Source organism: Sus scrofa, chromosome 13 (assembly GCF_054392235.1).
Source record: "Sus scrofa isolate SSC_HxYL_T2T_F1_AM1 chromosome 13, Sscrofa_HxYL_maternal_Yorkshire_Landrace_v2.0, whole genome shotgun sequence".
Lineage (NCBI taxonomy): Eukaryota > Metazoa > Chordata > Mammalia > Artiodactyla > Suidae > Sus > Sus scrofa.
In genome coordinates, this window is record NC_139395.1 from 186122808 (window position 1) to 186141624 (window position 18817).

Genomic DNA, 18817 nt, shown 5'->3' on the forward strand with positions numbered 1-18817 from the left:
TATTTTTCACCAAACATCATGCTTTATTTAAAGTAGGGTGTATTTTAAAAATAGGCTGTCTACAAAGGATTGGTCCTGATGACAGTACCATTTAACTTTCCATAAGATAAATCTGGCATCTAATATATTCAAGTTGAGTATTTTATTAGTAGTATTGCTGCCAAAATGTCAACTTTCAAAAAAGGATGATGCAAAATCATAAACACACTGCATGTTTTTGACCAGGTAGATATGGTCAATCTATGAATACCTTTTATAATTTCCAAGTTTACTCTCATAACAGTATGTAAAAGTTAGAAAGTATTTTCGTAGTACAAATAATTAATACCTAACACCTAAATACTTTTTATCTAATCCTAAAATATTTATTTATTATTAGGTTTCTTGACATTTTAAGGTTATGACAGTACAAACCTAATCCTTCTTATGAAAATTTTCACTTGATAGAAAATGAAGGCATTCTTGTGAATGAATAATCTCAATTCTCTTATTCAGTTCCCCCATTCTGAACTCTTATCTGACAAATATTTAAATGTGGCATTCAAACATTTAGCCACTGGCATTCTCCCTTTTAAAATGGAAGTCACAAATCTTGTGACTTCCCTATTATTCCAGAAGACCTGACATGCGAACAGAAGTTTAACCGCACTTGCACTTAGGCTTATTAGCCTAGAAGATGTTCATCTCAGAGATTATCTCTGTGCATTGTAAAATAACATGCCATGGAACCATTCTGAAATTCCATATTGATTCTGTCTTCTAAAGATAAAAGATTTGAGAGATAAAAGAAAACAGTTTTCTATATATAACATTCACTCCTCTATTAATGTAAAACTTAAATGTTCTATGATATAGATAGCAGCAAGGAGGATGTATTGCATCAGAAAAAAAATGCTGTAAATTATATCTGTCCCCATTCAAAATGATAGCAATATAATTTTATAAGAAAACACATAGGTAGATTCTTAAAGTACTTTTATCCTTATTTTATATCCAGATTTACTTTAGATAATAAATTACATGATATACTCTTCTCCAAAGGTATCAAAAAATCATTAAGAAGTATAACTTACAAGATGATTTTTGATGAAAAAAAAAAAAAAAGAAACCTTTTTTTCTCATATCTGATTCCCTAAACCTAATGGTATCTGAAAGAAGTCATAATTCTTACTAAGAAAATATACCTCAAAAATACCAGTGTACTAACAGTGAACAGTGGAGTAACTTTGTTGTTATTAAGTCTGAAATAAGCTGGTTATTTCATTTTGGATTACCAGGTACCACCAAGATCACTGGAAGACACAATTAACTTAATGATATCTTCAAACATGGTATCATTGAGGTCACTTTTCCTATAGGGATCTCAATTAAGTAAACAACTTCTTTTCAAGGGAAATTTTTTTTTCTTTGTTTAAAGGTTTTAACTCAATTTTTTTCAGTATTTCAAATAATATAAGTTTTCCTTGGGCTTATGTATTCTGTGGCATTTTTATATTAAGTCAATCAACTTTGTACAAAATTTTGACCAGTTTAATTTTTGATTAAATTAATAATAAGAGTTTTGGCAAGTAAAATAGCCAAAGCATTTAAAAACACAAAATGATATAAATATCTGAAGATTTCAGAATTTAATATATTACTTTAAATGATGAAGAAATGAGAGACATTGTGAACTGTGACATAGCTTACTGCTTAGAAAGACAGTTTTTATCTGCTATACAAAAATACTGAGAAAAAAAGATGCAAGATCAACATAAGCTTAGTTGGTTAATAAAAATAATGCCAATATAGACCAAATTGTATCTTATCTAATGTACCTATTGTATGAAAATGTTTAATGAATTGAGAACAGACCAAAGAAGTCACTAGGACACAAACATGACAGAACAGCACCACCTAGTTCCCTCTAGGAAAGTTTCCAAATATGTGTGTATCTCTGATTTACTTTGGAAAACTGAATATACTTTCAAAATAAATCATTTCATATAAAACTACACTCTTGCAAATTATCATCTTCAACAGAGCATTTACTTGAATTGCTTTAATTTTAAGGTTTCCTTTAAAATATAAAGAAAGCAAAATTAAAGATAATGGTTAAACCGAGGTTTTTTTTCCTAGCTATGCAATGTGCTGTTGAATAAAATCCAGGTAAATAAGTCTCTAACTAGAGTAACTATTCATGCTAGACCACCACCATTATGATTTCCAGAGATACATCAATTTTTTCCAATCTTATCTATTACAAGATATATATCATCTACTCCAGGGATACCACTGGCCAGTAAGTTACACTATTCAAAAATACCATATAATCTATTAGAAATACGACATGATTTGCATGTTGAGGTCATCAGTCAAAGTTAAATACTAAAGAAGTACAATAAAGAAGTCAAGAATATTTGTAGCATGTTCATATGATTTTGTATTTTTTTCTCTAACATTTTAAATAATTGTATAAAAATTTTTATAGAATTTTAGACATTTTAGTTAAAAATTAAATTATACTTTTCTCTGTTCTCCAGCTTTGTTTACCAGGTGATTAATATTTCAATCATATTCAGAGAGATTCAGTAGGAGGAAATATTTCAGTAGCAACATTTAATCGGCACTCTCAAGACGCCACATTACAGTAGCACAGGTTTTAATCAGTCACGATGTACTCTAATATAAGCAAGGGATGGAGTTCTAATAGATATGACACAGTACAAGGAGCATTGTTTTTAGATAGGATGCTTTAAAAATGTTTTCCCTGAGGCATCAGCAGCTCTTTAAATGACTGTTGCTGGTAACATCAGAATTGCTCAAGCAGAACTTCAGCTCTAAAAAACTAAATATTGTTGCTTGTTACATAGATCTTCTCACAGACCTCTTCTCCCCTACATTCCCTCTGCTGACCTGGTCATCTACAGTTCTGGCCCACTGAGCCTTTATGAAATTAAATGAATCATCCTCTTGAACAAATCAGTTAGAATAGAGCATGCTTGAATATTTCTTGTTCACTTGTCAGCTTCTTTCAAGTTGTATCAATAATAAAAAAAGAAAAAGAAAGAGAAAGAAAGAAAGAAAGAGAGAGAAAAAGAGAAAGAAAGAAAGGAAGAAGCCAGCATCGCACTGAGAATGTTTTCAGGATAAACGACTGGAAGAAATGAGAGCCTTTTAATCCAACCTTAAATAAAAATGTTAAAAGCCCAGAGAGGTTTTAATATTGTTGCTAAATCAGTGATTTCATATCCTCATTGATAATATCCACATTGTATTACTGTGGAAAACATAAAAATAACATTTTTTTATTTCAAAGAAAAATAAATAAGGTGTTACAATATTTTGATTTGTTTATTCTATGTCTCAGTCACTACAGTGTAAGCTGAATAAGGGCAGAAACTATTTCCATGTTGTTCACTTGTACATCCAACCTCTACGACACTGCTTTCAAGTACGTATTTGTTGAAAAATGAATCAATAAATGAATGTTATGTTTAAGAAAGCCAAAGGCTATGAAAAGCAAAATGATTATAGAATTTTTTACACATTCACACATATTAAATGCACAGAAAAACAAAACTGAACTCAAAATTAAAACATTTCAATCCACTCTCTAATAAAAATGACTAACAGAGCCAATAATTTACTAATTTTCAAAATTGATCTATGGATGTAATTTCAATAGAAAAATATATATGACCCAAACTCAGGCTGATGGCTACAGCAATTAATTTATAAAACTCATTAGCAGAGGAATGAGTTTTCTTTCTTTCTTTCTTTCTTTTTTTATTACCAATACAACTGAAATTTATATAGATACATATATCAGAATAAAAATCTCAACACGTATAAACTACTGAATAATTCATGAGTCGATATAAAAAATTAAATTTTAGTAAAAGGTGTTTTAAGAGTACGCAGTTAATGTTATACTGACTGCGTTATAAAACATCTTTAGGTGGAAAGTGAGAAGAAAAATGCCATTTATGCAGTTTGCCATCATCCATAAGAACCTTCTACAGCGTATTATCAAAGAATGGATGTGGTTCCAATTTCTCAATCCACAGATGAAAATACTAAGCTGCAAGAGAAGTAACTTGCTCATCTCTAAAACAGGGGCATGGCTTTGATGAAAGCTTTGGTCCCTTGATTCCTACCATTTGTCTTGCTGCTTCAGGACACTTCAAAAAATCAAAATCTAAATTAGTCCAATGGTATCTCTTCCCTCTATAGAACAGAGAACTGTCACTACAAAATAAAAGACACTCACCAGGCCAATGTCCCTACCACTCTCATACTAACAGTATTTTGGCAGAGCTGCTGCTTGTATTCCACACAAGCATCATGGTTATCTACCACTGCCTCTTTCTCTATCACCAAGTCACTCCCATTCTCCATCTTGGTACACCAAGATGATGTGAGGGTCTTAGGAGGAAATACTGCAAATGTATGGTCATGTTCACTACTAGCCTATAGTAAAGCCATTATTAAATAGTAAAAACATTATCAGTCTCAACCTGTTCACACCCATCTGTGAACTATAGCTGTTGTATCACAATATTTACATTTATATTGTCGCATCCTTCAAAGATAATCTCTTCTGCTTTGTTGATTGTCTGTTTCTGCACAATCAACAAAATTAGGTAAAGCAAAACAGAAATTTAAAGTAAATCTGACTTTAATGACCTCTAACAGACCTTTAAAAAACTATGAACTTATCTTTGTACCAATCTTAGCTATGTCGACTTGATCTTAGCTACTACATGGATGTGAAAGGACATAGAGAATTGAATGGAGTTCACAACGCTATTAGTCTAACCGATCCAAAGCATTTCTAAGTTATAAAAAATAAATAAAATTTAAAAAGCAAGCCTGTGGACATAAAATTATCCTCTATAAAAGTCTCTTAATTTTTAAAAATATATTCGTAAATGTTTTTGAACACAAAATTTATTTTTCATGCTAGTGAGCATCAAATCTTTCTATAATGACAATGCACTTAGTACAATATTCTTTCGATGAATATTAATGGGCGTTGTTCTTAATTTGGTGACTCTAGACAAGAACTTTAGTTTGAAATTCTTTAGCATTTAAAGTAACAGATAAAGTTCCTATCTTCCTTCTTATATCAAACTGAAAATCCAATCTCTGAGTGGGCCGTTATCACAAAAATGTTGAGAAATATAAAGGTGTGATTTTTCCACACATTTCCAGTGTTTCAGATATTATGAAGTTCACATAAAAATTAAAATTTGTGGAGTTCCCGTCGTGGCGCAGTGGTTAACGAATCCGACTAGGAACCATGAAGTTGCGGGTTCGGTCCCTGCCCTTGCACAGTGGGTTAACGATCAGGCGTTGCCGTGAGCTGTGGTGTAGGTTGCAGACGCGGCTCGGATCCCACGTTGCTGTGGCTCTGGTGTAGGCCGGTGGCTGCAGCTCCGATTAGATCCCTAGCCTGGGAACCTCCATATGCCGCAGGAGCGGCCCAAGAAATAGCAAAAAAAGCCAAAAAAAAAAAAAAAATTGTCACTTCTAGCCATAGATTTATAGGAATATATCAATATAATGAATAAAATTAAGTAATATATTAAAATATTTTTCACCGAAACGATGACATGGTTGACAAAAAATAATCCCCAAATTATCTTCCCCTTTTTCACTAGGATCTAGAAAGTGGATCAGCAAGGGCTGAACTGAGGCTGTGTTGAAGATGAGGATATTCTTGCACTGCTGTTACATCATACTGATATTTCACATCTTAACATAAAGCAAGATTGTAGATACTAATAGAATCTATGGAAGAATGTAACATCAACTCCGTAAAGTGGCAATAACCCTCAATAAATTGAGCTAGTTTTATCTACTTTGGATATTTGTTAACTGAATGTATATTTTCACATGAGGATGATACAGTGATTTGATTTCAAGTAAAACTTGATTTTTTAATGTAGCCTATTTAATAATATCCTTTCAAATGATAGTCATGAAACAGTCCAAAATCCAAATGACATCAGGGAAATTGATTTTTTAAATCTGAAGAAAAAATATATAACTTTTAAGAAAAACTGCACTTCACAGGGAAATTTTAGGAAAAGCAGTCTTAAAACACTTTACGTGGAAATAGAGTCACTACAAATTGTAGAATCTCTTTTCTCCCTTGGTGTTCATCTCTCAGTAACTATATTTAAATTCTCTTCATAAAGCAGTTAATATTCCCATCCTACCTCCCACCGTCTCTCAAAACGCAAAAAGAAAACTAAATCAAATTCAATCATAGCAAAGTGTGTCCTCAATTGCAGAAGTATGACTAAGCATATGTGTGTGTGTGTGTGTGTGTGTGTATGAAATTTTCTTTAAAAGCCCATTTAAATAAAACAAATGGAATCTCCCCCAGTTAAACTGAGAAGAATGTACCCTGAATCTGTACTTCAGGGTCTATTCAGAGCACCTCTACTCTACAGCTTGGCACTAACAAAAGCAGGTCAGTCCTCACTGATAATCTGGCAGATCAAGGTCAGTTTGTAATTCCTCTTTGTTTATGCATTTATCCAGAAATACCAGCTACTCTATATAGAACAATAAAATGATTTGTTTTCGTGTTTACCCAAAGTCGTCATCAGGAATATTTGGGGGGCCAGGGATACAATCTTTAGAGTATGGAAAAAAGACAAGGGGTTATAACGCCCAGAGAAATTAGGAAGATTCAAAGCTATGAGACAAGTGTTCTCAAGGCAAATTTGAATTGACTACCTTAACTGAAAAGAGTGATTTTACATTTTTTTGTGAAATATCTCATTATTTAGAATTACATTTCTGAGTATCAATTTTTGTCTTCTCCCTATACTTTACATATAAATAGAAAATTGATTGCAAATATTTATTCAACTCAGAATACTGTATTGGCATTTTGGCAATTATAAATACTTAAATATTATTTGGATCCAATTAAAGACATGTGTCAAGACTAAATAGATTGGAAGAGAACTAATCAATCAGTGGAATGAAAACATTAAAAAAAGACACAAGCCAGACATTCTCTTAAGCACTTGAAATAAAATGAAAGCTAAGACCTTGCACTCTAGGGGCTTATAGTCACTAGAAGAGACAGATAAATATCTAACATTCAAAATACTATAATAAAAATATATATAGGGATTTTGTGGATCATAACATAGACAAAATAAAATGCTTATTTCTCTCATGAACTAAGAAGACATAAACGCTTAAAGTAATCAGTAAAGGGCAGATTTCACTCCTTTGTCTACTAAAACAAACACATCAGGAAAAATCCTGGTCAAAAATTCTCATAAAAAACTTATATAGGTTCCTGGACACTAGAATTTTCTAGCTACCATTAATAATAATATGGCTGCAAAAATAATTCAGTTGTATAAAATAATGAAACAAACATTGGTTAAAATTGTTAGACTATCAACTTGCAAAACGCTTTTTACTGCAATAGGCATAAAAAAGGAGAACAGTTGTGTTTACAAATTAAACCAAATTTTCTGATGATATATTACCCACAGGAATCCAAGTAAATCAGGGGGTACAAATTAAAATAAGTATACTCTCAAACTCAGAATGTAGGAAAATATCCTCGTTATAGGTCACATGTACTAAAATGAGCCAATTATTAAAGCTATCACTCCACAGATATATTTCTCTTTCTCCCTCTCTTTTACTTGTTCAATATTCCTATATATTCTCACAGTTGTCCACATTGCCTCCAAATAAAAAACTGAAAACATAATGTCTCAAATTTGGCAGTACACTGACATTTGGCAGCCCATGAAGATTGCAGGCAATTAATACTCTCTAAAAATCTATAGCCTTAAATAATACCAGGCATAACTTCAAGATCCCACCATAGCAAAACGTGTTAATGGGCTAGTTAAGGAATTGAGTATTGATTTAGGAATAATTTCTGATTATTCTTTTTGTTTGGGAGCATGAAAGAAACAATCCCTATTCAGGATAGAGGATACACATTTTCACTCATAATTTTATTTCATTCCCAGAGCAAAGAACTATTTAGAAATAACAGATACTGTATTATGTATCACAATGGTGAATTTCATTCTGCCTTGGCAGGGTAACTAGTAAGGGTAGAATGTGAGTAACTGCTTGCTATACTGGAGTCATAGATATATAATTGCCTTCAGAAACATCCTTCTCTGAATACCACCTACACATTAATACATGACAGTGAACTTACAGCCAAACCCCTGTTCTATCCACATGATCCCTGAAAAGGCTTTGAAATGAGGACACGTGCATAATTAAGGCACACTGAATATCACAGTACATGTAACAAACTAGAGTATTATGAATCCTTAAGGGAACCTCATAGAACTAATACATTTTCTAAAGAAAGCTGCACATGAGTAAAGAGAGCCTAAAATGCTAATTAGATCCTCTCAGTGAAAGCTATAGAAAAGTTGATTCTTGAATCCTGAAGTTGAGCACAGAATGGAACATTTGTATACAGAAAGACTGAAGAGAAAAAAAAAAGAATTTGGCCTAAAAGCCCTTCAATAGATGATTTACACAATTCGTGAGAAAATAAATGAAGCAAAATAAAAATATATCAGTAAGAGAATTCTAAACCTCTTGAAAGGGTTAAGTAGGAGAAGCTATTTTCTATTAGAAAGGGGTTATGTAACAACAGAGGGAAATACTCAGCCTAGCATATGCTAATTTAGTCTGCTTTGCCAGGCATTTCTGTGTGTTTGGCTGGCTGTCACATTCCTTCCCTCCTCTTTTTGCCATTTTTATTATGAGACTAAGGAGGTTGAACTCTCACAAAATGCAATAATAACAATAACAAAAACAATTAAAAGTACATTTTGTATGTTTTATCCTTGCTTAAAACACCGGGATACAAACCTTGGAGGCCGAAAGAAAAAACACCCAGTCTGTGTGTATTCAGTACATAGGTTTAGCAAAACTCCCTCTAACTATTTTTCTTTCCCCGTTAATGTCTTTTAATGGGTCTTTCAGGTTGGCAGCACAGTATGGGATGGGGGGACATCATATTCCTAGAGAGTGTAAAGGAAGATGAGTTATTATTCAGACTTCAGACCATAAAAAGGATTGTTATAAAGGAATGACAAATCAGAAGCTTACTGTGCATTTTCTTATTTGCTTTTAAATACAAATATTTAAGTCATCTCTCATTTCTGCCAAAGTCTACTACTTAAAGTTGAAAACAGAGGACATGTAAAGTACATGCAATGTATGGAAGCAGAGGAGGATATAGAAGTTAGGGACATTTTTTTCCAGGGGGGATATAGGACAAGCTAATGTAAAATAAGAATTTATTACAAAATTAGAAACATATTTTACACACCATAAATTTTAGGCTTTGATGTTTAAGTAAGCATTATGGGAGGCGCTTGCATCTTTAAATGCAGACAATTTAAGCAAAGAAGCTAAAAATATTTTTTTACAAGAAAAAATTAATTGGCTTTATAAATTACACCGAAATCAATATAACAGCTATATACTTAGCAGTCGTCGGCAGCACATCCTTGTCAGGAAAAGTGCTTTCTCACTCTGTTCCCAAAGATGACTTTATAAACAATGCACTGTTACTGTAAATAACCCATCATCAAATACATAAAATTATTAGGGGAGTCAATTTAACAGATAAATGGATTTTTGTGTGCTTAATGTGAAATTATTTGCAGTATTTGATTACACTTATCTTTAAGAATTTTCAATACTCAAAGCAAATGAATGCTTATTTTTGTTTTCTAAACAATCCCTAAGGATGTCAGTATCCAGCCCCCAGAATAATCGCTTAACTGACCAAACAGGGGCTTCTCCTTCAGCATTCAAATGGCTGAAAGATGATTTAAATATTCAAGTGAAAACTATTTGCTGACTCAGAAAGAGTTATCCCCAATGTAGAATAATGACTGTCTTAATATTTACTTCAAAGACTTCTAAAATAGAATGTGAATAATTAATGGCTGGCTCTCTCTATGGAAGATCTCCTCATAACCTCAGCCCTGCATCTACTCAGGTAGCTGTAGGTTCTCATCACCCAGTTTCATAAGCACAAAAGAAGATCCAGAATAAATGCTCAGCTCTATTGCAAATTCAGAAACTGTAAAGCTTGCATTGCGTGTGTTTTTAAGTGGAAAAGTTAATCACTGTTGCAGCCTAATAAAATGTGTTCCAAAATACATTTTTAACCTTCATTAAAGAAAACCAATGTAAACAAAATAAACTTTTCCTTTTTCCTCACACTTCATCCCTGAGAGCCCCAAACTCTAATTACTTACAAAATTATAAAGATCTAAAAATAACTGTATATCTTAAACTTGCATGTTTGTGCATATATATAGATAAATGATTGAGGAATATTTCCTTTCTCAATAATTACTTCTCTGATTTTGGCATTAATATTTAATTCATACCTAATGAAGCAGAATATTTACTTCCCTAATTTGTATATATATTACATACTTCTAAGATGAAAACAATTTCATATCTGAAACCCACTGAACACATAAACAGGACGAACTGGTCTCACTTCTAGAATAAAAATCAATGTGTGTAGTATGCGCAATTATTTTATTCTGTAGCAAATGGAATCAAAATAAACAATGCTACATTAGTTGCTGTTATCTTATAGTCTTCCATGATAGGCTGCCCATAAAAACTGGTCTGCAACTCTTACTTTTATTAAGGAATTTATTTGATGTTTTTGTGTGCTAAATAAAATTGTTCAGAGAGGAAATGTTCTCTACTGGTTTGACGTTAACACAAAATTAACACAAAGTTAACACAAAATTTCTGTATTCTCATAAAGCATGCTGTAATAAGGGGGAAAAAAGTCAGGGGACTGACTCCTTATTCATTAAAGGAAGAGAAAGACAACAGAATATTTCCCAGCTCAATATTTACTAGGTCCAACATATGTAAATAACTGCATAGAAATTCAATTGTAACTTTGCTACTTATCTTCATTAAACTGATCCATAGTCCTGATAGTTTGCAAGATAGGTGCAAGTTTGCACTATTCACCATTCATTCAATTAAAATGTTGATAATTTTATTAGCATTTATTTATTAATTTCTAAACAAAATATGTATTCTCTCTTTTGATTTGTTGAGAGTTCACCTGATTAGAAATACTTTCTGGATACTCCTGGATATGAAAAGCTGAAGGATGGTTCTTGTCCACTACAACCTATGAGATATGAAAAGACTTCCCATTTCACTCATGCCACATGACTGCTTTCCTGAGCGCTTGCCTGCCGCTGCAGAGCACATTAGGACTGAGATGCCATTTGCATCATCACACAGCAGGGGGCTTCAGCTGCCACAGCTCTAGGTTAATCCTCACCCACCTCTTTACACAGGAATTTGCAGAAGATGTCTTTTTTTGATACTACAGAACTGCACTCCAAAAAGGCTTGACATTTTCAAATAAAATGTTGGCAATGAATTTGTCCTTTTAAATATTTTAGGTTAAATCAGTTCAGTAAATTTAAACCATGCCCCTTTTTTTCATGAGATTGTAATCTTATACAAAATATCTGGGATTTTTAATTATGGAAAATAATAAAAAATGGGTAGCAAAATCTCATGTTAAAGAACAAGTGGTCAAACTGCATTCATTTGAAGATATATATCAAGAGCTATTGCTCTGACAATTTTCTACAGGAAAACTATTTCCTAAACCAATACAGCCTACAAAATGTTAAACTCAATTCTTAAACACATATTTACCAAAGTTTAAGTGTTAATATATTAGGAAGAGAAGTGAACATTTAACTCCATCATCACTACTTAGGACATACCTATTATTCAATCCAAAACTATTTATTATGTATCTACTAAATTGAGAATAAGGAGATTGCACAGATAAGTAAAGCTTAGGGCTTGCCCTCAGGAAGCTTAAATTTAATATAAATCAGTCAATAGAGCTGTTTTAAGAGGCCAGACAAACCAGTATCTGCCAATTCCACAAAAGACTTTGGACTTCAGCTTGTGAGTTCTACTTCCTTGATCTGTAATTTCCCTTCTTGCTGCCTCCTCAATTTACTCAGGCAGCTGCTACACAATGGGTGATTTTGCCAAGGAGGTTTAATGAAGTCTATTAAAACAAGGACTCTTTATCAATAAATCTCATAGAATGCATGTCAGCATGATCAAATAAAACAACAATATGATTTGTCTATGCTACACTCTTAATGTACCACCAGTCTGTCATATTAGATACATTTTACTTGTCTCAATTACCTTATATCCCATAGACTATTTTTTAAAAGAAAATTGATTATCACTTGAAGTTGATTTCAGGCCACTTTAAAATGCATGCTTAGGATGTCTTCCAAATCATTTCTGTAGGTCCACTTGCTAAGTGATTTAAGTAAGTTTTTCTTTCAGAAAAAAATGACATTATCTCACTATTCAAACACTGGACAAAAATTTTCAAGAATCTGATCTTCTAGTGGAGAAGGCAGGAAGGAGCCATCTCAGTTGATGCTTACCTTTGTCATATTATGTTCCCAGAGTTTAAACAGTTGTAGAAATGAGGATAAGACAATGAAGTCAGCTTCCATAGCTTGGTACTAAATTAGTCTAGGGACTCCTCATATTTGCAGAGAGATTTTCTTAATTACTAAATGTCTGGGGTTTTTTAGGTCATAGTGGTTGACTCTTATGTACAAAATCTATTTTTCAAAATTTCAGTGGTTAATCAAAAAAAAAGGGGGGGGGGATGAGTTATACCCCCAGAAATGCATTCAGCATAAGTCAAGCTCCACATGACTGAGATAGCTACATGTAGAGGTAAAAGAGTGGGGGAAACATGCTTTTAGGAAGTGTTAAGTTATCAGTATTTTATTAAGTGCATACAAGTGTACTTTTTATTATAATGTTTTTTTCTAAAAATGTAAGGGGAGGTACATGATACACACTAAGGCAAGTAATATGTTTGTCCAACAGACTTTTAATTTGGTGGTCTTTCTAAGTATAACAAATCATTTATGAGAATGTCCCATAGGAAAAAACAAAAATGAAAATAAACTCCAAAAATAAAGAACAAAAACAAACCCTAAAGCCTTAGTATTTGTATTAGATGTGTTTTTGTATAACAAACTCTCAAAAGGAAATAAAGTCCTGAACAAAATCAGAGTCTCTTCTAGTTACATTTTGCTTTCTATCTTTGTTCTTTCTAGGATTGTTTCCTGTGCTAAACAAGACAGTCTCCATCTTTGCAGGGCCTCTTCAGGCATGGAAATGGATATAGCTTCAGGGAGTGTTAGCAATTGAACTGGATCTACTCTGTAGCCAAGAAGAGGTCTTAGTTACAGGTGGCAAGCTTTTACACTCCTCATTCTAAAGAAATTCATTTCTCTAAAGTATACACTGCCCTTGCCCCAGAGTTTTCCTCTATGATGGAGGGGAAAAAAAAAAAAAAAAAAAAGGATGCTGTATAGCTTAACACCTAATCAAATTTTGTTATCTAAGTAGTCTACATTCCAAGTTATACTTTGGTCAAAAATGTTTATTTTCTATTTAACTATTCATTTCCCAAAAACTTGGTGAGGATGAACTGGTAGGTGTTGTAGAACAGAAGTACTTAAACCTCTCTTTAAAAAAAAAAACTGATTTTATCATTAACTTGAATCTCACCACTGGCTTATCACTCTACATACTAGCAAGCCAAAAGATTGAGTTTACTTCCTAGGAAAAGTAAAAAAAAAAAAAAAAAAAAAAAAAAAAATGGTGGCAATGTAAAACACAATGAAACCACAGAGAATGAGTCTTCTTATCTAAAACAATGCATAGTGTTAGAAAGGGGATAATAATACAAAGGATAAATAAACTGGTTAGTATGACAAGAGACAGAATACCACTACAGTGCTGATAATGCTAAAAATAAGAGACTGTAGACTGCGTATAGTATTTGCCTAGTCATAACTACTAGCATGTAGAGCAGACTACCCCTGCCCAAAATCATTTGCTCACTAGTTTTCCGCTACCCTTCTTCCCCTGCACATGGAAAGGAAGGACCTGCTAAGTATTTAATCTATGTCTAGGAAATAAAGCTTTCATTTTACAACCTAACTAGGCCCTAATAAAACAGTAGAGTGGTGGGAGAAACATAAACTTGGACCCTGAAGCAACATTTTCAGCCAAGACCAAGACAAGGAAGGCATGAACAATTTGTCTGAGCAGGAACTGACAATATCAACAAAGTGTGATGTGTCTGTGGAGCAGCAGTGTTTGATAAATGTGAGGCAGCCATAAACATGAGAAGACAATCCAATGGGGCTTTGTGCTTCCTCCCTCTTCTAGTTTTTTTTTTTTTTTTAAATCCTTTTCTCTCTTTTGGTATATTAATATGGCCTAATCAAGATACTCAGAAGTACACATATATCCTTGAGCTGGTACTCTTTCCTGATTGCTGTTTAGGACACTTATTTATTTGGGTCTGATGCTGGTGCTTATAGTTGCAGTGGTCCATTTTCTCTGGTATACCCACACCCCTTCCACACACCCCCACCAATCTGCTGTGAAAAGCAGCACTGTCTTAATCGTATATTACATACTTAAGGGTTTACATGTATTTAATAAAAAAGAATGCAGCTGATGGAATCTCTCCTGGTAGAGAAAGAGTAAATCCTCCTCCAGTCTGAGGGAGAGAGAGAGGCACCAGCAGACAGTTATTTTGCAGTGCACTGAATAGACAATTCACAGGGAAATGTTGAAGGCAGAGAGGAGCGACCCCCAAGTGCAGTCCATTGCCCACATGCTCTATAATAAATAATCTTCTCGCACCAGCCCAGCAGTGTGTGCAGTGACGTGCGGAGGCCAGCAACACAGACTGGCATGGAAAACACATCCAGCGGTGTCGAATTTTCATCGCAATCACCAAATTAACTGACTTCCCCACATCACATTTCCCTTACCCGGCGTGGTGCACGCCAGTGCGCGGGTGCGCGCACACTGACGGACACACACACACACACACACACACACACACACACAGCGGAGCTGAGAATTGCAAGTTACTGAGAGGTGAAGTGGGGTCTCTGGGAGGATGTTTCAGCACAGATTAGAAACCCAAGTAATGTGTCAGCCACTGGGTTACTTGCCTGAGGGTGGGGGTGTAAGCGGTGGGAAATAGGACCAGGAGGTGTAAGCAGAAAGAATGGGTTGTCTGCCTTCTCGGGGATTCTGGCACATGACATATCTAAAATTTACATCAAACGTAAAATACACAAAACTACTACAAAATATTCTAAGAATCTCTGCAAGTTTAGTTAGTTAATTCAGGAAAATTCTGTCCACTATCTCTTTTTCACATTCATAAATATTCATAAATAAAACACAGTCCTGGTCTATATCCCAGAGGAGGATAGGAGAGAGAATGCATTCCAAGAACTTGCTGAAAGATGGTTCATTGACCTCATTTAAATCCTCCAAAGGCCGATTGGGTTTTGCACGCCTGTGGTTCTACATGTCTCTTACTTTCAGATTCCTTTTACCGAGGTTCAAATAAATTTGACCAACTTATCTTTCCCACAACACAAATATACAAATGATTACAGATGAGTTAGAGGTGGTCAAAGATTTATCAAGAAACCAAGACTCACCTAGCTTAAAAAAATCATATGGACCGTCATTTCACATCCATCCTGCCTGTATCTCACACTCAAACCATATCCCTACACTACTCTTTTTAAAGCAACAATCTTCCACCTTACAGCCCCTGCCCACTCAGCCCTAGCATGATGCCTCTGCCTCCACCACCCAAAGTGTGCTCTCCCTTTGCATTCCTACTCCAGACACTGCCGTTATTTCATATAATCAGCATCGTTCTCCCATTCCACACAGCCCCCTCCTCTCTCCTCCTAAAGAGAGGGTCTGGGGAAAAGTGCACCCCAGTTCCCTAGCCAGTCTGCATCCTAACCCAGTGATTTGCATAATAACAGTGTTTTGTGCGGTTTCCCTCCACTGCGGTCACAGGGGTTCTCACATTTCACGTGAAAGGATAATATTAATTACGGATAGAAGCGGCAGAGAGCAGATGGAGAGTAGGAAATCTAAGCGAAAAATCCCTTAGCAGTAAAGTAACTACTAGGATGCATGTATTTCTTGGCTTAAAAAAAAAAAAAAAGAAAAAGAAAAGAAAAGAAAGAAAAAGGGAAAGGGAAAATCTTACAGACTGAATAATAATTTAAAAAGTCAGTTTGTTGATAAAGTGGCTTTAAGTCTCTTAATTTTTCCCTCCCCCTGGCCCTCTCTTCTTATATCTTGGTTTATTTATTTTCCTTCTTTTTCCTTTTACTCTTTTTTTCTTTCTTCCTTTTTCTTTTCTCTTTCAGCTCTCTCTCGCTCTCCCTCTCTTTTTAATTTTTCTTTTTTTAACCCCAGACAGTCTCCTCTTCCTAGGTGAATGACACGTCTCACAACACATTTCCCCCCCGGGGATGTTATTGCAATGCACACTGTGCCGCCGCTGCTGCTGTTCTCGCCCTCCGTAGCTCGCTCCCAGGCTCTCACACACTTTTTAAAGACACACGGATATGATGATGGTAGGAAGAAAGGGAAAGAGAAAGGCGACCCGAAGAGGGAGAGGTTAAAGAGATGACAAGAGATGGAGAGGGTCGGTCAGGAGAGTGATGTGGGAGGTGGCTGGTGGGGGTTGGTGGGAGGATGGAATGTTCAGAGAAGGCACAAGTTGCCAGCCAAAAGGCGTGGGAGTGTGTGTGTGTGTGTGTGTGTGTGTGTGTGTGTGTGTTGGGGGGGGTGTTGCTGGTGAGGATGGAGAGTGAGAGATGTAGGAAGATCAGGTGAATGAAAAGGCGAAAGGTGCCCCTAAGGGGCTGACTGCTGGGAGAGCAGGGTTGAGCCAGCGCTAGAGATTGGAAGGGCTGGAGCAAACTGCCACTGCCCCCTGCCGCACCGGGGAGTAGGGGGAGGGGTTGGAAATAGCCGGACTGGGGGACTTGTAAGGGGGAGAGTGGAAATATGGGGTGGAGTGAGGATGATGGGGAATGGGCGTGAAGTTGATGCTCCCCGCGGTGGGGCGGGGATTACCTTGTAGCAGGAGCCCGCAGACACTGTAGAAGCGGAGAACGGCGCTGCGTTTCCAAAGCATGGTCCCTTCTCTAAAGGGTTGGGGAATGAACGAGGGGGTCAAAGAGATGCTGGTGAGCGGGACACCAGAGCGCAGGGCTCCGCGGGTGTCTTCCTCACGGAAACCACCAGACCCAGGGTCCCCGCCGCTGCGGTGTTCGAACCCGCGGACGCGGATTTGCAGCAGCAGAAGCGGCAACGGCGAAGCACCCGCAGAATGGGGTTTCGGTGAGCAGAGTAGTTTCTTCTCTTCCTTCTCCTGCTGGTGGTGCAGCCGCAACAGTCAGTCTGCCAGGAATGGGTTCGGAGCTTGCCTTGCTCTCAGCGCGCACAGCAAGTCTCGGCGCCCGCTGGGGCTGTCCGAGCAGGTGGTGCAGGGACGCCGGGGTGTCGGAGAAGGTGCGGACGAGGGCTGCAAGGATTGGGTAGGTCACGGAAGGGAGGGGCGGGGAAGGGGGGAGCAAGCATGCAGCAGCTGCCGGTCGTGCTCGGGGTGTCTCGGGGTTCTGGGAGAGAAGGTGGCAGCGGTGGCAGCGGCGCTAGAGGCGGTAGCGGCGGCGGCGGCGGCGGCTCCCGGATGCTCGAGCTGCAGCAGCGGCGTCGGCGGCGGCGACGGCGGCGGCAGCAGCAGCAGCAGCGGCAGCTCTACAGAGCACCAGACACAAGGGCAAGCTCAGCGCGGCGGAGGCCCCGCCCCCACCCTGGCCAGGGAGAGACACCGCCCCCTGGCCAATGGAAACACACCCGCCCACCACGCCTGGCCAATGAGGGAAAGGAATGGGTGGAGACAGGCGCCGGGAAAAACAAACAGGCTTCTCAAGGACCCTTCGGGCAGGAAGAATTGAAGCCCCCCGTTCACACACCCCCAGCCGGTCTCACCTCCTCCGAGAGTCTGGCTCTAACTTTAGAGGGGAGGACTTCATTAATCAGTGCCCGGCGTTCGGAAAAGACTCAGCCAATAGCTACCGCGATGGGGCGGGGTTAGCTGTGTCCCCAGCAGGTTCTGGAATCCGTGGCGTCTGGGCCAGGTCCTGGGTGCGAAGTTCTTGTGCTCATTTGGACTCCTAGAGCAGATGGTGGCTGCACCTGCCCACTCACCAGCTGCAATAGCATTCTCTGAAGCTCCCAGCAGCAAAAGGGAAAGATTGCAGAGGGCGTGGGAGAGGCTAAGTATAGGGAGCAGAACACCTACCTGCCTACAAAAGCTTGTATGACAGAGGAAGGAAAAAAAGAGTTAGGGGTGGAGAAAATTAATTTGTTATTGTTGTTTTTGAGAATTTGACTTAATCTAGGCTTAAATCTCAGTAGAGCCTAGTGAGTGACAGTATCGTATCTGTCAGGACTGAGATGGGGTAGACCCAGGTCCAAATCCCATAGCTGTCAAGGCTTGCTTCGCAATGTTTGATGATTTACTTGAGCGTTTAAATCTGAAGCCTCCTAAACTGCAAAACAGAGATAATATTAGTACTTAACTCTTGAAGTTGTATCAAATGAGAATGCTAGAACATGTCAGTTCAGGGCCAAGCAAATGTGTAAGTGCTTTATAAATGGCGGCTCTAGCTGTTTAGTGGGATTACTCTAATTCAGGATAGCAGGACATCTTAGGCAATCCTCCATAAATGTTTTAACAATAACTTTAAGGAGGGGAGAAAAAGCATAACTGTACTTTCTTCATGAACTCAACGAAAGGCGACCATGGATCTGGAAAGAACCACTTCTATAAATC

General features: G+C 36.9%; 1 protein-coding gene across 4 annotated transcripts in view; it reads right to left on the reverse strand.

The window, feature by feature from the left end:
• Nucleotides 1-17769, reverse strand: part of CADM2 (cell adhesion molecule 2) — a 1076345-nt gene extending 1058576 nt beyond the window's left edge. For all 4 annotated transcript variants that reach the window (XM_021071359.2, XM_021071361.2, XM_021071360.2 and 1 more), the window contains exon 1: nucleotides 17053-17769. In XM_021071359.2, the coding sequence (XP_020927018.1) occupies nucleotides 17053-17113 (61 nt within the window). In that variant the 5' untranslated portion in view covers nucleotides 17114-17769. The remainder of the gene's footprint in view (nucleotides 1-17052) is intronic.
• Between the last annotated feature and the right edge of the window lie 1048 nt (nucleotides 17770-18817).